This window comes from Hyaena hyaena, unplaced genomic scaffold (genome assembly GCF_003009895.1).
Source record: "Hyaena hyaena isolate Hyena2069 unplaced genomic scaffold, ASM300989v1 scaffold_161, whole genome shotgun sequence".
Taxonomy (NCBI): domain Eukaryota; kingdom Metazoa; phylum Chordata; class Mammalia; order Carnivora; family Hyaenidae; genus Hyaena; species Hyaena hyaena.
In genome coordinates, this window is record NW_024080792.1 from 1,409,713 (window position 1) to 1,435,367 (window position 25,655).

At 35.7% G+C, this 25,655-nt stretch overlaps 1 protein-coding gene across 1 annotated transcript in view; it reads right to left on the minus strand.

Annotated features, from left to right (window-relative positions):
- The window catches only part of SLC13A1 (solute carrier family 13 member 1), a 92,397-nt gene that overhangs the window by 24,519 nt on the left and 42,223 nt on the right, over positions 1-25,655 (minus strand). The window contains exon 7 of the mRNA XM_039239692.1: positions 7,486-7,637. Coding sequence (XP_039095623.1) covers positions 7,486-7,637 — 152 coding nt within the window. The remainder of the gene's footprint in view (positions 1-7,485; positions 7,638-25,655) is intronic.

Here is a 25,655-nt window from a genome sequence, read left to right on the forward strand (position 1 = left end):
TTTAGGAATGAGCAGATGAGCTAAGCACATTTAATTCTAACTCAAATCCTGTGAGGAAAGCATTATATTTCCATTTTACACAGGAAGACACTAAGTCTCATAAGGTTAAATGGATTGTTCAAGGTCACAGATTGTACAGTCAGGCAGAATTTTCAACCCAGAAGGAGGGTTTAAAATACAATGTCTTTTCATGAAGGCATAGTGTCCTCATTTCCAGTCCCCAGGTGAAAATAGAAAGTTCCATGTATACTGCAAAATGTGCCTAAGCCAGGGGACAAATGTTATGTCTAAGGACATTTTAGAACACCATAGAAATGATTTCACCATAACAGAGACGTGCTTGGACCTGAAGCATGTGTGTCCATCATTGTTGAAACTAAGGAACACAGTGTTGTTCTTATAGTTCTAAAGCCCAACTACAAAATTATGAATAGCATTAATACTAATGAAGTACACAGAAATTGTCTTAAAAGAATGGATGTACTTGTGGAAATTTACAACCTTGAAACAAATTTTGGCCTTTAGAGCACTATACGCTGTGTCCATGTTGATTATAGTCCTTTTGATTAATGACTGCTTTGATTATTTCTGAGTCAAAGCCACTTTTCAGTTGGGTATTGGTGTATTTGCAGACATTCCTTTTCAAATATTAACTACTTGTTATTCATGAGCCAAGCTTATATTTCTAATAGCAATAGCAAAAATAAAATAACAGCATCAAGTGCTAGCATTATTGACAATTTCCTATGTGCCAGGCCTCTTACTAAGAGCCAAGTATGCATCATCCCATTTAATTCTCACAATAATAAGTTCTAGTATCACCCCCATTATACAGATGAAGAAACTGATGTTCACAGAAGTTAAGCTAATATATGGCATGACTGAAATCTGAGCTAAGGTCTGAGTCCAAACTCTGCAATCCTCAAATTTCTTCTATGGTATGTGCCAGAGAAATTATTTCTTAGAAATATAATTGCTCATCCCTCCAGGGGAAAATCATGGTAACTTTTGCAGGGAGCTGTTGTTAAGTAACTGGTTTACCTTCTCATTCTATAATTAGCCAAGAAGAAAGGTTAGGAAGGTGGGCACCTATAAACACATTTGAATTCAAGGCACCTATAAACACATTTATTTTATCATTTCTTAGTTTGTGAACCCACAGTAGTTATAATTTAACATGAAATTAGTAACAATGACTGTGCTGATAATTGATAATAAACGTTCCTTCCACGCTCTTTGCACACCCCCGTATTACACAGCTGACACCCACAAGCTGAATAATATTCTTTGATAATCAGCAAGCTATGAAATTTTACTTCCATTTCAATCTGGTAGATTTGCGTTTTGGGTTTAACTAATAGCTGTTCTATTTGTTAAATAATATTGATGCACCAAAACTACTTTCCTATGAAAGCAGTAATTGTCTCTAATAATATTTCCCTCAATAGCATAATTTTAATATCAAAAAATTATTTAGTTATTTAGATGATTCTCAAGAACAATAAGCACTTCATTTATGTCTTGGTAGAATTCATCTCAGCTGATGATTATTGATCATCCGCCTGTGCCCCTGTGTGCTAAAAGAGTAAGACAATGATTCATTCAGACTCTACAAGCTTGCAAATCATCAGGGGTGATGGTTATTATAAATGTGAATGAGACAAGCTTATAGAAATGTGAATACAGTTTATGATTAGAGGAGATGGGAATGGTGGTATAGGAGTAACTGAACAGAGTTTCACGTGAAACACCATCCACACAAGTAGAGAAAGAAATTGACACAGTCGGCAGGTCTTTCAAGAACCACAGTAGGAGGAAATGGGTTAATTACAAGGTGGTATTTATTAACAATAATTGTCAGGAAAGGAGGCAATTGGGTGACGACTGGAAGTACTGTCAGTGGAGTAGAATGGAATGAGGGTCAGGTAGAGAGTGCTGATCAATCAGGATTTACCTAACAGACGAGCTAATAAAAATCTAACAAACCTGTAAGGTTATAACAGGAAGTAGGTAGAACAAAGAATATTTCCAGAATGCTCTAGTCCAAGGATTAACTGAGGATAACAGTGATGTAATCACAGAGAAGCCAGAATTTAGGTACCACTGATGTGAGATTCAAAGATTAAGAATAGAAGAAACTTCACACTTTAGAGTTGACGTGGGTAATCAACTTCATCTTATTAGTATTATTCTGAAAATCCTTCGAAGCTGTACATCAGCTAATGACAACAAGGGTATGGTTGAGTCTAACTAGCCACACACTTAGTTTTGCAAGTATTCAAATGACACTTGTTACATTTGCATGCTTACATTTTATAAAAAAGAAAATGCAACCCATAAATGTGAATGCTGATGTTGTTTTTCTTGCTACTGACAGGAAACTTACTTCTTTAGAATTTTTCCACCTTGATGCCCTCACCTAATATTGTCTGGATGCAGAGTAGAAAGAGAACTGGGACTCAAGCCACCTGCCTTCGCTTGGCTGTTCCTCTGTTGACTAGTGATCATCAATCACTTAAAGTCTCTGAGCCTCAGTTTCCTTGTCTGTGAAAGGAGGGAACTGTGCACATGCCCTGAAATTCCTCTGTCTTCACTTTTTCGCTTCTTGGCCACCCTCATTATGACTCAGGAGGGCATGTCCTTCTTTTCCAAGACTAACGTTTCTACCCTAGTTTCTAATTCCATTCTGCTTCTATCTGACTCTTAGCCAATCAATCTTCCTCTTTCCCTCTCTCTCTCTTTCTCAAAATGTCACATATCTCTTTCACAGTTTCCTTCTTCTGAATGTAAAACAAAGCTGACATCTTCCTCGTTCTAAGAGAACTCTCTGCCTCTGGTCACACCATGCTTGTTCTTTTCTTCTTTGCTTTGTCAAACTTGAAAGAAGCATTTAAGCTAGATGCTTTCCCCTTCCCACTACCTGCTCACATCTGAACTCTCTGCAGTCTACATTTGGCCCTGTCTCCCACATTTTTTTTTTTTTTTTTTTGAGGACACTGATAAGAACCAAGCCTTTTCTTAGCCATCATCCTGCTTGACCCTTCTACCACACTGCCTGTTCCTGACTCATCCTCCACTTTAAATATGGTCTTATGTGGCTTTGAAAACACCACATGCTCCTCTCCTGGTTCTCCACCTACTTTGATAAACTTTTCTCATCTTCTTTTTTGTCGGTACTACCCAGGAGTCTACACATGTCTTGATTCTTTTAACTCTTCTCCCTTTGTAACCATTCCTACAGCCAGGATTTTAATTTCTATATATATAGCCCCCAAATTAAAAAAAATCATGTTTATTTTTGACACAGAGAGAGAGAGAGAGACAGCATGTAAGTGGGGGATAGGCAGAGAGAGAGGGAGACACAGAATCTGAAGCAGGCTCCAGGTTCTGAGCTGTCAGCACAGAGCCCAACACAGGGCTTGAACCCACGAACTACAAGATCATGATCTGAGCCAAAGTCTGATGCTCAACTGACTGAGCCACCCAGGCGCACCAACCCTCAAATTTTAAACTAACTTCAACAATGCATTTGCAAATGCCTACTGAAAGTCTTGTGGATAGGCTCTTAGCAGGCCATGTCTAAAATCAAATTCATTAATTTCTCCAATGAACTGAGAAATTCATGGCATTGCTCTACATCTAGCCATATTGGCAAAAATTCCCCGAGTTTCTCTAACCCCTCCTTGCCCTTAAAATCTCACACCTATACTCACCACCTCCTGACTGTACATACAGTGTCCTGAGTCTAAATCCTATCACTTCACAACTAGCTTAGTTCTGCTCTTATGGTTTGTCAGCAATTTGGTAATAGACTCCTAATTGGTCTCCTATCCCCAGACTCTTAGAATGCCAATCAATCCATGCATTGCTACTCTAAACAGTGCCCAAAAACGCACAGACCATTTCACTGCATCCCTAAAAAAATGAGTACAAACTTCTTGTGTTTTGGTTTTATGAATTATTTGCTTTCATTTTCTTCATGAACATGGTATTTACTCTTTTAAGATTGGGCCATGTTGTATAGACAAGTTTTCTCTAGTGACCAGGGGGTGCTGGCTGCAAACAGTCACAGTCTTCTGTTAGGATAAATGTTCAATTATGTTTCTAGGGAGGTAATTTTTTATGGAGACAGACTTTGGGGTTTGAATGATCTTGGTTTGGACATCAGTCTGCTAGGCAAACATCCACTTTCTCAACTCTAATAATAATAACCAACATTTATAGACCATATGCTCTATGCTAGGCACTTTTTAAAATGTTACTTATTTTTCTGTAAAACTCAAAACAACTCTCTAAGAGAGAGACAGTATTATCTGCATTTCTCTGACAAGGTAGCAAGCTTAAAGAGAGTAAATAATCTGTCCAAGATCACCTCGTTAGTAAACAGAAGAACTAGGATTTCAACACAGACATTTTAAGTCCAGGGCCTATGCTTTACTCACCAGTATATGCCACCTTCACTGCAAGGACATAGAGAGTATGTGTGCACTAAGATGTATGTAAAATCTCTGGTAGGAGTTCAATAAATGTCACCTAACCTCTCTCCTATACGTCAAAAACCAAATGTTATTATGTTTTAAAATTTTTAATGGTTTTCACATATGTATGTTTTGTCTAGAAAACCAGATGGAATCTTGAAGCTCCCTGGCAAGTTTTATGTTTTGCCTTCTCCAAAAGAATTCAAAACAGTGCTTTGCACATTGTCAGTCCTCAACTAATATTTGTTGACTGAAGAATGAAGGAATAAAGGTTTGTTTCATTTGCACTGAATGAAATTTAACTTTCTCAGAATTCATTGTTCTCCCATTCTTTGTGCAAAGAAGAGAACAAAAGACATTATATCTATCTCTATATATATACACATATAAATATATTTTATATCTGTAAGTGATAGATGGATAGATTGATAAATAAAGGCTTTGAAATGTGTTACCCATTCTCTTCCTCCCATTGTTTGTTTGTAAATTGCACCTTTCTCTAGAAGTAAATGGGAAATCATTGTTTCTTAGGATTCATGCGCCTTTGGAGTTGGGCAAGATCCAAAGTGAAATTGTACAAAATCACCATTGGTATTGCCTTAAAAAAGATGGCAAGCAGTGCCAGGAGGAAAAGGTGGCATTATTGTAGTGGATTTGAATTAAAGGGCAATTTCTGTCCAGCTCCAAAGACCTGGGCAAAGAATATGCTTTTTTCCCCCTGTAGTTTTAAGATTCTGGAACTTTCCTAATGAAAGTGAATGCATTTCATTCCATTGTTGCCTTGAGATGCTGTTGTACTTTAGGGCCAATATTTAAGAAAAAGTTAAATATCTACCTTGTTTAATAATATCAGTTATGTTTTTTCACTGAAGTTTGTTTTCCCCCTCTATTCTAGTATTTTCTATCAGGAAGGGGTACTGTGAGTTTCTTTCTTTTTGTGTATAATTTCTAATGTTAAAGTAAACTTTTGAAGACAAAACTTCACCAAATTTCAAAGTACATGTTAAGTATTTTCTAAATTTAAAGAATCTTTGGCCAAATTCCCATGACTAGGAGAATTAGAAGATTAGATAATTAGGGAAAATAGTTACTGAAACATTTTGCTCAAAGTGCTACAATGCTCTCAATCTGTCATTGCAAATGGATTAATGCATCCAAAACATCAAGGGAACAGTTAAATAAAAGAAAGAAAATTTGGTTCATACAGTGTGCAAGACCACAGGCCAAGAGCAAATTCAGCACAGATTACTTTAACTCCATCAGTTTCATGGGAATGGTGGAAGTGAGCAGTTCTCTAATACTGAGAATAAAGTATAAATGCCTTTTGGAGGTTTCTTTCTAAGTCAGCCATTGGAAGTATATGTGATGGATGTGTAACCAGAAAAACAATAAATGCACATGAAGGTCCGTGATAGAGTCCTAACCCACTCTGCCACTGTTCTTTGCACACATGTTCTTGTTCTTTTTAGAACAGAGTGTGACATTTTCTTGAATCTTGGATTTCTTGGGAAAGCTATGCATGCACAACATTTTGCAAATAATTTCAGAAAGTTTATAAAATCTGTGAATCTTCTTTGAAGTATGTAGTTTTCCTGATTCTGAACCTGAATTTTTCTGTGAAGAGACCTAAATCCTGTTCCTGGGAATCATTGATGCTGCCCAACTTGCTGAAACTCTGACGATCTGTCCTGTTAGTACTTGAAAATATACCTTGGGTGTTGAATCAGTTTGAGGCCTGACATAAAAAGCATGGACTTTCAAACTATTATTTCAATGATTTTACAATAGCTCTTACAAATATTGCCAAGTATTTTTTCATAGTTTACTCACTTCATTCTCACAATAATCATCTGAATTGTGACTATTTTCCACAGGAAAAATTAAGACTTTGGAGAGTTATGCATTTTTTATCCTTCAAATTCACATAGTAGAAGTGACCAAAAATTATGAAATTAAAAATTTTTTTAATATTTATTTATTTTTGAAAGAGAGAGAGAGAATATGAGTTGGGGAGGGGCAGAGAGAGAGGTAGACAGAGAATCCAAAGCAGGCTCCAGGCTCTGATCTGTCAGCACAGAGCCCTATGCAGGGCTCAAACTCACAAACCACCAGATCATGACTTAAGCTGAAGCTGGACGCTTAACCGACTGAGCCATCCCGGCACCCCTGAAAATTGTGGAATTCTTAACCCAAGTTATCTGACTCTACCCACAGATTCCCCATGTTCTGCAATAGACGAACATCACAGTGGCAAACTTATATTTAGAGTCATGGATCTGTCCTTAGAATACTTCCTTACTGCCATTTCTCGCAATTGCTCAATCCTTCAAATATTTTTGAATTCTAGGCAAGACTTCTGCAATTAGCACTTTGCTCACCACTCATCTTTCAAGTTCAAACACTAGTTCCCAAGCACTACAAAAATTTTCACAAATAATCCATATTCACTTTAGTTAACTATCATTTGCAGTATTATTTATAAAGATTAATGTTTTCCTCATTTGATTAGAATGGTTAGCCAGGAGTTCTCTCATCTGAGCTCACTTGGGGAATCTGTAGGCACCTATTAAGTCAGTATGCCCTACATATTTATCTCTTAGTAGAAAGGAAGACGTCCTGATGTCCTGATGAAAAACAGGAGAGTAGGGGTGCCTGGGTGGCTCAATCAGTTAACTCTTGATTTTGGCTCAGGTCATGATCTCATGGTTCGTGGGATCAAGCTCCACAACAGGCTCAGTACTAATAGCGTGGAGTCTGCTTGGGATTTTCTCTTGCTTCTTTTCTCTCTGGTCCCCCCCTGCTTGTGTGCCCTCTCTTGCTCTCTCACTCTCTCTCTCAAAAAATAAATAAACATTAAACAAACAAAAGCAAAACAAAAGCAAAAGCAAAGGAGAGTTAACTCAGGATAGCAATTATTGTTCCTGAATTCTCTGAATCAGTTAAGACGAACCCTCATAAGTTGTGTGCTGCCTATTTATCAAATCAATAATTCAAAATTTTTACTTACATATTGAAATGCTCAGCGAAGATCAAGTTGGTGGAAGTACCAGTGATCGTTGTCAGCCCACCAATGGTAGAAGAGTAAGCAATACACAAGCACATAAGTTTACACATCATGTGGTCCTTCTTTGTTCGATACTTGGTTCCTGTGGCTGAATTCTGTTCAACAGAAAATAGTTCACACGTCATGTGGTCCTTTGCTCTCTATTTGGCTTCCATGCCACCAACATTTAATCATTTTCAAGTTATCTTTGCAAAATAAAAAAAGGCAGTCTTCTTAACCTTCTTCTCAGTTAAACTACTGCCCTACCCCACTTCCATTTTTATAGCCAAAGTACTCAAAAGAGTTGTCTACATTCACTGACTCCATTCTTAATCACTCCATTCTGGCTTCTGTCTCTTCAGTCCACCCCAAGTGCACTTTCTGTGATTATCAATAATCTCCACATTACTGAACTCTGCAGATACTTTGCAGCCTCAGTTTTGTAGACCTCTCAACAGGATTGAAAGAGTTAATCCCTTCTTCCTGCTTGGAAACTCTTCCGGGGGCTTCTTTGATATCTCACTCATCTGTCTCTCTTGTCAGTTCACTTTCCTTCATCCTTCCTTAAAAGTGGAATTTCTTGAAACTATGTCATGGTCGTGGGCACCTGTCTCTTTTCATTGCAATGTTTATCCTTAGGAAATCTCATATATTTTCACTGATTTAATGAATATAGATGTACCAGACCACCAATTCTGGTCTTCAGCCTAAACTTCTTTTAGACCTATATTTCCAAGTAACTGTTTAACATAATTTGAATGTCTTAAATAAAACCTCAATCCCAAGTGTTCAAAACCAAACTCACTATTTCCTTTCTCAAATGTAGTTCTTCTTCAGGATCACCTATATAAGCTAATAGTATCATCATCATCATCATCATCATCATCATCATCATAATTACAAATACTTATAGTGTGCTTAGTATATAATAAACACTGTACTAAGTTAAAATTAAATAAACAATTTAATCCACCTTATTCTTACAACATGATGAGGTTAGCACTGTTATCCCATTTTACACATGAAGACATGAGACAGAGTAAAGTTAAGTGGCTTGTCCAAGGTCACAGAGTCTGAAAATGGCAGACTTAGATTTTGAAAACATGTAGTCGTTTTATAATTCATAACCTCAGCCACTATACTATATTGCTTGTCTGTATTGAAAACACCCTCTTCCTCACCCTACCAAATCATGTCAATTTTATCTACTTAAATATGTCTGGACTCTCCAGTGTTCATCTCCACTATTATCACTTTGGTATAAATCAAATCTGATTTGGGTTACTGTAATAGGCTCCTTATGAGTCGCCATCTATCAAGCCTTGTCTATTTCAGGCCTATCCCACACATTGCAGTCTTTAAAAAATATAGATGTATTTTTAAACATACAAATCGAAGAATCTCTCTATTCCATACAGATAGGTATACTATCTGTGATATATGCATTGAAAGATCTTTTGGAGAAATCATGGAAAGAAAATATTTTCTATTCACTGACAGCCATCATGGATGTGGAAATGATTTAACAAGGAAGGGTCAGATGCATTGGGTTGTAATTTGCCTCTTACTTTCTAATTAACTGAAGAATTAGCCCCCTGGGTATCTAATCTTCACCTAAAATAAATTAATTTTTAAGTGTTTCCCTTTGTCTAATATTTCTTACATGGAAATGATTTGTATTTTCCATGATAAAAGTTGCCATTGAAAACTTGAAAAACAAATGGTATGTTAATAAAATAGCAAAACACTTTTAAAAATTCTTATAGTGGAACAAAGTGACAAATGAAATTTAGGGCTTAAATATTATCTATTTTACTATAGAAAAGAACAAAGAGAAACCAGAAAGTGATATATAATATGGATACAACTAAACTGGTAATAAGAATGGAAACTTTAAGATGTAATGTGTATATAATTCTCATTGCCAGGTTGAAACTCACAATTATTAAAAAAAAAAACCTTTCAAAACTACAAAGAAAAAACTGGATTTCATTTAAAGCTAAACTGCAAATATATGAATATATAGGTGTATAAATATGTATATAAACACAATGATTAAAATGCATTGGCTGATATAAAATTTTAAAAATCAAAATATGAAAATGCTAATATATTTGCCATGCTTTATCCTTTATGGATTTCCCATACTTTTTCCTTTGTACAGACCTTTAAAACATACATTAATGCTACTCCACATAAGGTGATATTTATGCAAGTATCATGGACAATTTAGAAATACATTAAAAATTCAAGATAAATTTAAATTCTGCAGTAAATTGTAATGCTAATATATCATAATACATGTTAAGGGTTAAGTGCAGGTGTTAGGAGGTGGGATAGGGTGCAACAATTCTGTTATCATCCAGTAAATGTGAACCCTATGCAGTCAGCTCTATCATTTTTGTTTTGTTTTTGTTTTTGTTTCTTTTGTTGGTGTTTTTTGCTTAGGTCATGTGATTACTGGGCCGAACTTATTGAAGAGATGATGTTATAGTAAGGGGTAAAGACTGAAGACCAGACAGACAGTAGTAGAGGTCAGTGGGCAGAAAACTAGAGCTGTTATTTTTTTTTTTTTCAATTTTTAAAATTTAAATTCAAGGTAGTTAATATACGGTGTAGTCTTGACTTCAGGAGTAGAACCCAGTGATTCATCTCTTACATATAACACCTAGTGCTCATCCTGAAAAATGCCCTCCTTAATGCCCATCACTCATTAACCCTTCCCTCCACCCACCTCCCCTCCAGCAACCCTCAGTTTGTTCTTTCTATTTGGAGTCTCTTATGGATAGAGCTCTTAAAAGAGCCTGAGATAATTAATTGATTATTAATTGAGCCAACTATTGGTACTGAAACTACAAAAACAAGGGAAGGGAGAGTGCTCAGCAGGTTAGTCTTTTGCTGAAGACCTGAGACAAAGGGTCATTTGGAGTAGAAAGTCAAGAGCATGTGTTTGCAGAGATGAGGACAATAAAATAAGCACTATATTCTTCTATAAGTAGGGAGGGAATTTGGTGTGTGTCTGTGTGGGGGGGGTGTACTTTCTCCTAAGCATTTGAGAAAGAGAAAAAAGAGCCCTATGCAAAGAAGGGAGAAGATGCTAAGCATCTAGGGGGTGAAGCTGGAGTCAGTCAGGGAAGACATGGTCAGAGAAGACCTCCTTTGCCAAGGAGACCAAAGGACATTAACATGGACATACTGTGAATGGGAAAGTGCTTGTCTTATAATGTTTCACGATGGGGGAATTATGTGAATTTAAATATGCAGAATAAGGTAATTTTTACAATAAAAATATATCCACACACATGAAATGTCAAAATGAAACATGTCAAATTATTAATAATGGAATTGGGGTAGCTTCTGTCATCTTGATACTTTTTGTATCTTCTACAATCATAAAAGGGTTTTTCCAATATATAAAAGAATTGTAGACTATTAGTGCAGACAAGTATTTAGACACTATGTGGTACAAAGACCTCAGTCTTCAGAAGACCAAAATTCATCTCAGTTGCAATATAGCTGGTCCCTGTGGAACTAAAACCAGAATTCATGCATCTGAGTTTCCAGTCAGTTATTTCCTTTGTACCATTTGGCCTTCCAGGATACTTTTTTACACGTGTTTTTAAACCTACATCTAAGACTTTATACTTAATTACATTTCATATTGCTTTTATCACAGCAATTGTAATCTACTGTTTTAATTCAATCTCAACTCTGTTATTTCACACAAATATGACACCTAAGACCTTGTGAATATACCTTCTACAAATTCTTCCAAGTGATAGACAAATTTTGTCTAGGCCATGACCAAATGCAGAATCCCATGACATCATCACTTGGGTGATGCTCAGGGGACATTTCAGAACAGAAAATTTGCAGTTCCAGATATAACTCACTATTGCCACCTGGTGGCAATGAATGCAGATTCCAGGGGCATGTTAAACATTTCCTCCCAATTTTCCTTACTAAAAATGCATACGTGAACCAGTAAAGGCTAAACCAGTGGTCTCCAATCGTGTACGTAATAATCCACTGGGGTGAGAGTGGTAAGAAAGCTTTAGGGTTTCTATTTATACTTAAATAATTACTGAAGGCTAATTGTACAAAATCTGAGTTCTAGCTAATCATTTTCTGCTTGCCAAAAACAGCCAGGTTAAAATCTTCTAGCCCTTTTTGGATATTTATTTGCGCATACCCTAAAAATATCCACATGATATAATATATTGATTTCTCAGTTGTCGGCATTACAATTAAATTCCCACTCTGCTAGACGATGGGAATTTCTCTTTCTTTCATAGACTCGACCACTGAACACACTCATACTTTTCCTGTCCTTATTATCCTCTCATTACGGCTACATGATAATTTAGAGCAGAGTTCAATGTTCAAAATGCTGCCTAGAGTAGAGATCTATGAACATCTGAGCAATATGACCTGTATTACTTTTTCCATTTTGTATTCCTTTTCTACCCCTCCCTGTTTGCTTACTTGTCTAAGTTTTCCTTAGTTTTCTACGTAACCACTAAATGGCTCCAAGAGTATTGTAGTTGTTTCAATCTTCTCTCAGAACAATCATGCAAGATATTTAGCCTACATCAAATATTCTGCCAATTTCAGTACCTTAGAGCACCTCTTTCAGGGCCTTCCTCACCTGTCCTAACTCTAGTCATTTTCCTTTCTAGACCTGCAAAGATCTACCTAGATTTTCATCTAGGCTCTTGCTTCATTGATAATTTGATCGGATATTGATTTCAAGATTGAAAATAAATGTTATGCAGAATGTTGAAGGCATTTTTTCCATACCGTTTGAATTTCCAATGTTCCAGTAGAGAAGTCTTTAGCCATTCATTTTTTTCATCCTTTTTAATGAATTAGTCCTTCCCTTTTCCTGAAAACTTTTGGGATCTTCCCTTTTTTTTCCATAATATCCTGAAATATCAATAGCCTTCTCAATGTGAGTGTGTTTCATCTCTTGTGCTGGCACCCAGTGGGACTATTAGTCATAAAAATGACATTCTTCCACTATGGAAATGTTCTTCAATTTTTGATTAGTCTTTACTCAGTGTTCTCTATTCTTTTTCTGAATTTCCTATTATTTTCTTATCTTGTTTCTTCCTTTTTTCTACTAAATTTTCCATTTATGATGTAGTTTCATATATTTTAGTTACATTTGATATATTTTATTTATATTTATATTTTATTGTTTTCTTCTTCTTCCTCTTTTAAAGAATGCCATTCATGGATAGATTCCAAAAACATACATTGTACCAATACTGAATCATGATGAAATAGAAAATGTGAACACACTGGTTACTACCAAGGAGATTGAGTCAGTGATCCAAAATCTCTCAATGAAAAAAGCCCAGTACTAGATGGCTTCATTGGTGAAGTCTACCAAAGATTCAAAGACTAATTAATGCCAATCTTACTCAAACTTCCAAAAACTAGAAGAGAAGGTACTCTTTCAAACTCATTTCATGAAGTCCACATTACCTTGATACCAAGACCATTAAAAGACACTACAAAAAAAGATAATTACATGCCACTATCCCTGATGAACATATACGCAAAAATCCTCAACAAAATCGTAGCAAGCCAAATTCAGTACACTGATATATGAAAAGGATCATACACCATTATAAGTGAAATTTATTCCAGCGATTCCACTGACATCTGCAGCTTGTCAGTATGATACACCTCCTTAACAAAATGAAGGATAAAAAAAATATATTGATAGATGCAGGAAAAGTGTTTAACAAAATTCAGCAACCATTTATGAGAAAAACTCTCAAGAAATGAGTATAGAGGAAATGTACCTCAACATAAGAAAGGCCATATATGACAAGCCTGCTGCTAACACCATACTCAAGGGAAAAAGCTGTAAGTCTTTCTTTTATGATCAAAAACAAAACAAGGATGCCCACTCACCATGTCTATTCAACAGAGTATTGGACGTCCTAGCTAAAGCAACAACAATAACAACAACAACAACAACAAAAAAAACCACCCAAACCCAAAAAACAAAACAGAAAAGAAAGAAAGAAAGAAAGGGAATCTAAATTGGAAAGGAACAAGTACAACTGTCACTATTTGTAGATGAAATGATGTTTTATATAGAAAACTCTAAAAGACTTCATAAAAAACTGTTAGAACTAATAAAAAAATCCAGTAACATTGCAGCATGCAAAATCCATATGCAAAAATCTGTTGCATTTCTATTCACTAAAATGAACTGTCAGAAGGAGAAACAGAAAACTATCCCATTTATAATTGAACTAAAATAATAAAATATCTAGAAATAAATTTAATCAAGGATGGAAAAGACCTGTATGTAAACCGGAAGACATTAATGAATGAAACTGAGGAAGACACAAATAAATGGAAAGATATTCCATGCTTACAGATTAGAAGAATCAGTATTATTAAAACTGATACTACTCAAAAGCAATCTGTAGTACCCCAACTACCCAAAGCAATCTACAGACTTGATGCAAATTTAATATCAAAATTCCAATGACATTTTTCACAAAAAATAGAGTAAACAATCCTAAAATTGGTATGGAACTACAAAAAACCCTGAATAGCCAAAGCAATCTTAAGAAAAAAGAACAAAGCTGGAGGTATCATGGTACCTGATTTCAAACTACATTAAAATCTATAGTAATTAAAATAGTAACTATTATGCCAATAGTTAATTGGCATAAATACAGACACATAGATTAATGGAACAGAATAGAAAGCCCCAAAATAAATCCACATAGATACAGTCAATTAATTTATGACAAAGGAGCCAAGAATATTCAATGGGGTAAAGGAGAGCTTCTTCAATAAATGGTATTGGACAAACCACATGCAAAACAATGAAAATTTACCACAATCATAAAGCGTACATAAAAATTAACTCAAAATGGATTAAAGACTTGAAGACAGCCTGAAACCATAAAACTCCTAAAAGAAAACACATAGATGGTAAGCTCTTTGACATAGGTCTTGGTGATGGTTTTTTGAATCTGACACCAAAAGCAAAAGCAACCAAAGCAAAAATAAATAAGTGGGACTCATATTAAAAAGCTGCTGCACAGCAAAGGAAACCATCAACAAAAATGAAAAGACAACCTACTAAATGAGAGAAAATATTTTCAAATCATATTTCTCCTAAGGGGCTAATATCCCAAATATGTAAAGAACCCATAGAGCTCAATAGCAAACCCCCAAACAATGAGATCAAAAATGTGCAGAAGGTCTGAATAGACATTTTCCCAAATAAGACATACAAAGAGTCAACAGGCACATGAAAAGATTCTCAACATCCTTAATTATCAGGGAAAACCACAATGAGTTATCACCTCATACCTTTTAGCATGACCATTATCAAAAAGACAAGAAATAATAAGTATTGGTGAGGATGTGGAGAAAAGGAAACCCTTGTGCACTGTTGGTTGGAATATAAATTGGTGCAGCCACAATGGAGAACAGTATGGAAGTTCCTCAAAAAATTAAAATAGAACTACAATATGATATAGCAATTCTACTTGGGGTATTTATCAATAGAAAATGAAAAAACTACTCAAAAAGAAATAACACATGCCCATGTTCATTACTACATTATTTACAATAGCAATGATATGGAAACAACCTAAGTGTCCATTGATGGATGAATAGATAAACAAACTGTGGTATATGTACACAGTGGAATATTATTCAGCCATAAAAAATGAATGAAATATTACTGTTTGTGACAACACAGATGGAAATCAAAGGGAGTATGCTAAATGAAATAAGTCAGACAGTGAAAGGCAAATATTATATTATCCCTCCTACATGTTGAATCTTTTAAAAAAGTAAAAACACAAAGCCACAATAAAACCATGCTCATAGATGCAGAGAACAGATTGGTGGCTGCTATAGGCAAGGGGTGAGGGGGTTAGATAAACAGGGGAAAGTGTAAGCTAATTTAAAAATAAAAACTAAAAAGAGGATGGTGCAAGACAGCATATATTGTATTAAGCATACCTATGCTGAAAAAACAGGACACCCTTCATATAGTCCATGAATACAATTCCTTCGTTTACCTCTCTGAATATATTAATGATAGTCTCTTTTCTTGTGTTTTTACCTTCTTGCACAGTCTCCATTTCCTTCAACTTTCTTTTCATTTCTTTGGAACTCTCTCGTTCATGCCCAAGATTTTCTTCAGGTATCTAGGACTTCCTCATTGTTGGCTCATATTGAAGACAGTGAAGAGTTGTTTGGTAGCTCTATCCATGTGCTTTGGGATTTGTTATTGATTGTGAGTTTCATTGCAGTGTCATCTAACTGGGCCTCTTTTTTTTTTTTTTTTTTTTCTGAGAAAGGCCAGAACTAGGTATGTATTTTTACCTTTTCTTTGTGTTTATGTTCCTCAGAGAAGGACCCCTGGTCTTGTGTCCGTTGACACCTGGAGCATGTAAATCTGTCTCCCAGGACCAGTTGAGTAGAAGGCAAGTTTCTCACCATTTGACATACAAACTGCCTCCTCCCCCATTATCACTGTGAAACCCTCCTGTAACCTGAACAGGTTCTGGTTCTCCTTACCCTCTGCTTTACCATATCTAAGATTCCACTCCTGTCTGGTGGAGGAGAAGCAGTTGCATCGATGTAGAGTTGAGGAAGAAATTTGGGAATTTAAGGTTTCATAAACAATTTTTTACTTATCCCTGATTTTCTACATTTTGAAAACTCTGAAGGCTGCTGCCATGTAAATTGGATTGTTTATTGTCTTTCCTCACTGCTGATTTAGGATTCCACTTTCATGACATAACTGAGTCATCCTTTTACTTTCCAGTCCCAAAATCATTTTGCTGTCATCTCTTTTCTTGACATTTATATAATTGTAATTTATGACTTAAAAGGTCTATTTGTTCTTGTTTTAATGGAGAATTGGGATAGGGTGAATGTAAATGGGCTTATTCAATCTGGCATCTTATTGGAAGATGTAATATTTTCTGTTTTGCATTAAAAATAAATAAATGAATCTTAACTAATATTTATTGCACAGATTGACCTTAGTGTCTTCATGGTCTATGCCTGGTGGATGATATAGGTATAAGATGGGGGAGAGTAAAAGCTCCGTAGTGTGAAGGGGGATTGACCGTGGGGTCCTGTCTCCTTTAAGCTCTTAGCATATTGAGTTTGCATGTATTTGGCTAAATGGGTAACAGATTATGCTTTCTAGTTTTAATTACAACAGCCCTCTCATAATATGCATATGGCTTTAAATGATTTCTACAGGGAATTGTTTATGTAAAGAAAGCCCAGAATAAAGATAATTCATAAGTGAACAGCAAGAAAATATGAGAGGAGATCCGTCTCCTACTCCTAATATGAACTCTTCAAGATCTGGTAAGGATCGAATCCATAATAACCTGAACAATTCAAAGAAGTTGGTAACAAAATTGAAGTTATCAATAAGAGTCCTGGAAATATGATTTATATCCACTGTAGTTAAAGAAGCATTTGCATATTGTGAATTAGAATATTAGTTTATATAGTAATGGTATGATGAATAGAAAGATATTTAAAATTAAGCACTTAAGACATGAGGACTCTTTATAAAAATTCTACTTTTCTAGCAATGTTGAAAATCATGATTAAATCCAAGGTTTATTTTATAAAATGTTATTATCCTAAATGTTAAATATTTAGAAGTTTCCTTTGTATTCATGAATAGCTGAAAATGAAAATATATGGGTAGTGTGAAAAATCTTTTTCTTTCTATAGCAGTAAAAATGACTGACGTAATATATAAATAACATAGTGGATTTCTCTTCAGTTACATGACAAGTCAGATTTCCTGTTAAATAAAATGCGGTTTAAAATATTTAAAAAGCACCTTAAAAAGGTATCACAAAACTATACAAAACCAAAGGATTTACTTTGACCCTTTATAAAGTGAAAATGGGACTCTTAAGTGAGTGACTAGGCAGCTTTGTGATCTGAGGATTTCATTTTATTCTTTTGCAGAGAGAGCTGGGGACTGCAGATAATGCCTAAGGCCCACCCTCTATGGGGAATTATATAGGGAAACACTCATTAAGCTGGTATTCTTTGCAAAAATAAACAGCGAGGAAATCTCATGCTGACTTAAGGGAAAAACATAACTTAGCCTAAAAACTCCTAACCATGAGCACTTTTAGTCTGAATTGGTGTTACCTGTGCGTTAAAAGAAAAACAATAATATAAAAACTCTTCTATGCATCTGCAACCTGGGACTTAAAGAATTCCTATAGAAGTTTCAAGAAAAACTAGCATTTCAGTATTTATTCATTAATTATTATATTTTTAATTTAGACAGAAAGAGTGCGCGAGTGGAGGAGAGGGGGCAGAGGGAGAAAGAAAGAGAATCTTAAGCAGGCTCCATACTCAGTGTGGAGCTTGATGCAGGGCTTGGTCACATGACTCTGGGATCATGACCTGACCTGAAATCTAGAGTTGGATGCTCAACTGAATAAGCCACCCAGGTTCCCCTAGAATTTCAATATTTAAAAGCACAAAACACATACACACACACACACACACACACACACACACACACAAGGCAAGAAAAGTGAGAAACAGCAGAAAACAAAAAACAAGGCAAAGAGAAATCTATAGGACTTCAGACACTAGAGTCATTAGACATATAAGTAAATTAATTTATGATTAACAAAGTTAGAGAAGCAATGGAAAATATGAGTAAAGAGAGACTATAAAAATCACCCAGCAACTCTTAAAAAGAGGCAAATAGAATGTATAGAAATTAAAATTTAAATAACTGAATTTAGGAACACCTGGTAGTTCAGTTGGCTGAGTGTCCAACTCTTGATTTCAGCTCAGGTCATGATCCCAGGGTTGTGGGACTAAGCCCCATGCTGGGCTCCATGCTAAGCATGGAACCTGCTTAAGGTTCTCTCTCTCTCTCTCTCTCTCTCTCTCTCTGTTTCCCTTTCTCCCTCTCTCCCTAAAATAAATAAAAATAAATAAATAACTGAATTTAAATGCTCAGTAAATGACTTAAACAAAAAAAGTAGAGATAGCTGAAGGGAGATAGATCTGAAGTTATGCATAATGTAGTCTAGCAAGACATGGAAGGAAAATAAAGGTGTTAAAAAGCATGAGAGACAGAATGATAAAGTTTAACATATGTTTAATTAGAAACTCAGAGAAAATAATGGCTGAGAATTCTCAAGAATTATTGGAAAAGATTCAACTTACACACATGCACATAGACACGCACATCTTTAAAGTAACCAAAGCTAAAGCATTGTCTGTTAAAAGAATGGTAATTTGAATGTTAGATAGCTTATTTCTAACAGCAAAACAGTCAAAAGACAGTAGGAATACATGTTAATGTGTAATGAAAAAATAATAGTCAATCTAGAAATCTATAACCACAAAAATATATTACAGGAATTGTAAAGATCTTTATGTAAAACAAAAACTGAGAGTTTACTATCAAAAGGTGTTCTCTGAAATATAATCAAAAGATATATTCAGGCAGGAGGAGTATGAAACCAGATAGAATGTTCAAGAAATAAGAAACAATGGTGAACAAAGATATTAGTAAATATGCACATAATCCTACAAAGCATTGATGTAAAAAATAAAATTATATAGTTTATAGGAGAATGACTGAGTAGAACTAAAAAGTTAGAAAATGGCCAAACATAGACAGGAAAAGATGGTGTCATTGAAATTTCCTAAGGTCTTTGTCTTGTTCAGGAGGAAGAGAATAATGGATAATTTTTACATTTTTATAAATCAAGAATACATGACATTATAGTTTGAACTGTGTCAACCTTACACTCATATGTTGAAGCCTTAACATCCAATGTGACTGTATTTGGCCATAGTAACTTTAAGGTGGCAGTTATGGTTCAATGCGGCCACAAAGGTGGGACCCTAATCTGATAAAACTACTGTCCTTATAAGAAGAGGAAGAAAGACTAGAGATCTCTCTTTTTCTCTCTGCTTCTGCAAAGAGAGAAAGCTATATGAAGACACAGTAAGCAGGCAAGTTGTCTACAAGCTAGGAAGAAAGACTTTGCCAGAAACTAACCCTGATGGCTCCTTGATTTTGGACTTTTATGCTTCAGAAATGTAAGAAAATAAATTTCTGTTGCTTAAACCACCAAGTCTGTTGTGTTTTGTTAGACCTAGTTGACCAATACACATGATAAAAATGTTCAGGAAACCTAAAATAATAATAGACACAGAACATAGAGTAGAAGTATGTGTCTGTATATGTGTGTGCATATATATGTGCATGTGTGCATGCAGATGTATATGTATGTGTGTGTATGTGTGTGTGTGCGTGTGTGTGTGATGAACTAAGTAAAGAATAAAAAGAAAATAACTTCAAAAGAATGCAGGGAAGAGAGATGAAAAATATTTGGAAAGAATAGAAATCTGGTATTCAAAATTATTTTAAATTTATAAAGTCACAAAAAATTCAAATGGATCAAACTTGTCAGGCAAAAATCTTCAACCCAGATGAAAATGTAAAAACCAGCAATATGCTTTTTTATAAAAAAAAAAAAGAAAAAAGAAAGAAAGCATCTAAAGTGTAAGGACATAGAAATATTGAAAGTGAAAGCGGAGAAGAAATGCTAGGTAAAGTCTAACCTAAAGAAAGCTGGCATTGCAGGAGATTTCTGGTGAAAATGGTAGAGTCAGAGGATCCTAAGCTCACTATTCCCAGAGATACAATTAGACAACACTCACCTCACTGTAGATAACCTAGAAAAAGACCTGAAGACTGGCAGAACAGACTCTCACAGCTAAATGTATAGAAGAGGCCCTCTCTCTCTGACCCTCCCCTGCTCACGCTCTCTCTCTCTCTCTCAGAAATAAATAAAACATCAAAAAAAATTTAAAATGCAGTATAAAATGACATGATATTATATGTAGAAAACCCAAAGGACTCCACCAAAAATCTACTAAACCTGGTAAGTGAATTAAGTCAGGTTTCAGGATACAAATTCAATATACAGAAATCCATTATATTTCTGTACCCTGCTAATAAAACAGTAGAAAGAGAAATTAAGAAGGCAATTCCATTTATAACTGCAACAAAAATAATAAAATACCTAGGGATAAACTGAACCAAAGAGGTGAAAGGCTTGTGCTCTGAAACTATAAAACATTGATGAAAGAAATGAAAGACAACAGAAACAAATGGAAAAATATTCTGTGCTCATGGAAAGAAGAATAAATACTGCTAAAATGTCCTTAATACAGAGGTTCTTCAAAAAGTTAAAAATAGATTTATCATGGACACCTGGGTGGTTCAGTCAGTTAAGCGTCCGACTTCGGCTCAGGTTATGATCTCACAGTTCGGGGGTTCAAGCCCTGCATGTGGCTCTGTGCTGACAGCTCAGAGCCTGGAGCTTGTTTCGGAATCTGTGTCTCCCTACCTCTCTGCCCCTCCCCTGCTCATGCTCTGTCTCTCTGTGTCTCTTAAAAACAAATAAATGTTTAAATTTTTTTTTAATTTAAAAAATAAAAAATAGAATTACCATATGATCCAATAATTCCACTACTAGGTATTTATCCCCAAAAGACAAAAACAGTAATTTGAAAAAAGATATGAACATCTATGTTTATTGCAGCATTATTTATAGTAGCCAAATTATGGAAGCAACTCAAGTGTCCATCAATAGATGAATAAAGAAAATATGAGGCGTAAATAGAATATCATATAAAAAGTGAAATCTTGCCATTTGCGACAACATGGATGGATCTGAAGGGTGTAATGATAAGTGAAATAAGTCAGTCAGAGAAAGACAAATATACAATTTCACTCACACGTGGAACTTAGAAAATAAAGCAAAGAAAAAAGAGACAAACCAAAAAACAGAGTTTTAACTATAGAAAACAAATTAATAGTCACAACAGAGTAGGTGGGTGGGAGACTGGATAGAAGAGGTGAAGGGGATTAAGATTACGTTTATCAGGGGGCGCCTGGGTGGCTTAGTCGGTTAAGCGTCCGACTTTCGCTTAGGTCATGATCTCGCGGTTCGTGGGTTCGAGCCCCGCGTCGGGCTCTGTGCTGACTGCCAGCTCAGAGCCTGGAGCCTGTTTCAGTCTGTGACTCCCTCTCTCTCTGACCCTCCCCTGCTCATGCTGTCTCTCTCTCTCCTAGAAATAAATAAAAATATTTAAAAAAATAAAAGTACATTTATCATGATGAGCACTGAGTAATGTACAGTAATATACAGATTCATCAGTTGAATCACTATATGCACACTTGAAACTAATATAATACTGTATGTTAATTATAATGGAATTAAAATAAGTACAATAAATAAGTATAAAATTAAAAAAAGAAAGCTAGCATTGCTACATTAGCATACAAATAAACTCTAAGACCCCAAAACATTATCATACATTGAGAGGGGCACTGCAAAGTGGTAAAAGCATTAATTAACCAGAAATACATAAACAGTCTAAACTGGTAGGGACACAATACCATAATCTAAATAATCTAAAAATACATAGAAACCAAAATTGATGGCACTATCAGGAGAAATAGATATAGCCATATCCTAGAGGGAGATTTTAACAAAACAGTTCCATTAATTGCTGGGTTAAGTGGACAAAAAATTGGTTAGGTCACAGAAAATTTGAGAAACAACTAACAAACTTCATCTAACAGACTTTTAGAAAATACTGCATCTAGTAAGTTGAGAATATACAATTCTGTTTAAGTGCAATGAAATATTTATCACAATTGACCGTGTGCTAGCCCACAAATCTGCCTCAGCAAGTTTAGAGGAACTGATGTCAGACTACAGTAAAATTAAGTTAGAAATAAAAAGAGGTAGTTACAAAAAGCCTCATCTATTTCAAATTTTAAAATATACTTCTAAGCAACTCAAGAATGAAAGAATCTAGCATAACAAATCAGAAAACTCAAAGAACTGAAAAATATGTGGTATAGCTAAATTAGTAGGAAAAAATCCATCTCCTTAAATCCTTACTTTGAAGGACAATAACAGCTCAAATTTCATAATGCAAACATTAAATTAAAAAAGTAAAAGAACAGAAGAATGAATGCAAAAATTAAGCTGACAGAACAATATAATAAAGAGAGGAAACTAATAAATAAATTAGAATACATATAAAACACGATTAAAGAGCCAAAAGTCGGTTCTTTAACAAGACTTGTAAGACTAATAAAATAGACATATGTTTTAGAAAGATGATTTTTAAAAAGTTTAAAAGCATAAGTAAAAATATTGGGAATGAGAAAAGCTGTAACTAACAATACTTTAAAAATTAAATAGGTCTTAGCGGCTATTGTAAACAGCCGAAAGCCAGTAAATTTGAGATGGAAGGCATAAATTCCTAGAAAAGTGCAATTAACTCAGGTAGAAATAGAAAATATGAGCAATCCTCAAGCCAGGAAAGTAATAGAGCAATTTATATGTATGTATGCCTTCTGTTTTCTTCTTTTGCTGCCAGCTGGAGTACAGAACAGATCGAGGGAGAGAAGACCGCAATCTTACACCATGAGGAGCAGTCAGGTGCTGAGGATGGCACAACTGGGCCAGAAAGAATCAGGGTCCTCATGGGTGTGGAGCCACCATTTCAGCTTATTTCTGTCCTTAAGACTATTGCTATTTTGGGTCTTTGTCTCGATGAACAAGTAACAAGGGGAAATATTGAAAAGAAAAGAAGGGAATGATTAACACAATATTTCCGACTGTGGCTGTTTCAATAAGGGGAAGGAAGTGACTGTGAGGAAAGCAGATGGAATCAGAGAAGGGCTCATGGAGATCTCACAAAATCAATTAACCGAGGTGTGAAATATATCATTTTATGCATTTTCTTTCATTTTTTCTGTTACATTTCATAAATACATATATGTGTAAAATATTTCAGGATCAAATACATAAAAACAATTTGAGGACAAAATAAAATAAATGCACTCTTTTGTTAGGAAATACTACTGGAAGATGCATAGAAAAAACATTTCTGAGGATTTTAGAAAACAATACAGTATTAGAATAAATTATATAGTGTGGGAGGCTTACTGTACAGTTGGAGGAAAGTACAGATGCTTACTTGGCTGAACTTATGTTATTTGCCAGATGATATTTCAATAACTTCAAATGTTAAGAATTACATTTTGGTGATTCAAAAATGAAAGATATATGGGAGAAAAGGTATTATCAACAGTCAATCAGGGGTGCCTGGGTGGCTCAGTCGGTTAAGTGTGTCCGACTTTGGCTCAGGTCATGATCTCATGGTTCATGGGTTCGAGCCCCGCGTCGGGCTCTGTGCTGACAGTGAGCTCAGATCCTGGAGCCCGTTTCAGATTCTGTACCTCCCTCTGTCTCTGACCCTCCCCTGCTCATGCTGTCTCTCTTTCTCAGAAATAAGTAAAACATTTTTAAAAATTAAAAAATAAAACCAGTCACTCCTTTAACAACAAAATGTTTTATGGAGACACAGATAAGTCTAGATATCAATGGAGCCAGGGCTTTGGCTGCAATACAAATTGAGATATGGAGTGAGGTCATGTTCACAGGTCGCTGCTGTGATTCCTTTATCTTTTTTAAGATAAAAATGAATTTACCTCACTAACTGTTGCCGCCCACTATCTTCTTTTATCAGAAAATAAACCTGGAGGCGCATGGGGGCTTTAGTCGGTTAAATGTCTGACTTACGGTTTCGGCTCAGGTCATGATCTCAGGGCTTTTAGGGCTCTGCACTGGCAGTGTTGATCCTGCTTGGAATTCTCTCTCTCTCCCCCTCTCTTTCTCTGCCCCTTCCCCACTTATGCCATCTCTGCTTCTCAAAATATATAAAACTTAAAAAAATACACCTGGTATAATTTCAGATGAATTAGGTTTTACCTGCTTGTCCGTATGCAGGCATTTACCTTCACTCTAGTCTAGACTATGGAGGATATTGGATCTCTATTATACGCCAGAAATTTAATCTTTTGTTCTGATATAAGAACATTGACAACGAGGCTTCTGAATTCTTAATGAAATGGGTTGTCATAAATTGGATTAGTAAATAGAATAGTTATGATTTCTTTTCTTTTTAAAAAAATTTTAATGTTTATTTATTTTTGAGAGAGACAGAGAGCAAGTAGGGGAGGGGGCAGAGAGAGAGAGAGAGTCACAGAATCCGAAGCAAACTCCAGGCTCTGAGCTGTTAGCACAGAGCCTGATGTGGGGCTTGAACTCACAGACCTGGAGATCATGATCTGAGCCGAAGTCAGCTGCTTAACCAACTAAGCCACCCAGGTGCCCCGTTATGCTTTCTTTTAAAACCTCGGTTTGTATTCCCAGAGGCATAGGAAACTGCCACACTAAAAAAGACCAAGTAGGGGCGCCTGGGTGGCTCAGTTGGTTAAGTGTCTGACTTCAGCTCAGGTCATAATCTCACAGTGCATGAGTTTGAGTCCCAAGTTAGGCTCTGTGCTGACAGTGTGCAGCTTGCTTTGGATTCTCTGTCTCCCTTTCTCTCTCTGCTCCTCCCCACTCCAACTCTCTCTCTCTCTCTCAAAAATAAAACATTAGAAAAATAAAGACCAAGTAAGGGGTACAAGCTTTCAGCTATCAGATAAATAAGGACTGGAGACTCAAATTAAAATATGGCAACTACAGTTGACTATACTGCACAATTCAAATGTTCCAAGAGAGTAGAACTCAAAGGTGATCACACACACACGGACACAAGAAAAAATAAGTATGTGGAGTGCTTGGCGCACCTGGGTGGCTCAGTCTGTTAAGTGTCAGACTCTTGGTTTCGGCTCAGGTCATGATCTCGCGGTTCATGGGTTCGAGCCCCATGTTGCACTCTCTCTGACAGTGCAGAGCCTGCTTGGGTTTCTCTGTTACCCCCTCTCTCTGCCCCCCCTCAAAATAAAATAAATGAAACTTAAAAATTTTTAAAAAAAATATGTGAAGTGCCTAAACTAGATAAATACTTAGATGCCAATCAACTGGAAGGGAGGAATCCTTTCACATCAAATCACCTTGATATACACATAAATTATCTTGGTTTCAGCTCAGGTCATGATCTTGCAGTCCGTGAGATCAAGCCCACGTTGGGCTTTGCGCTAACAGTGCCCAGCCTACTTGGATTCTCTCTCCTCTCTC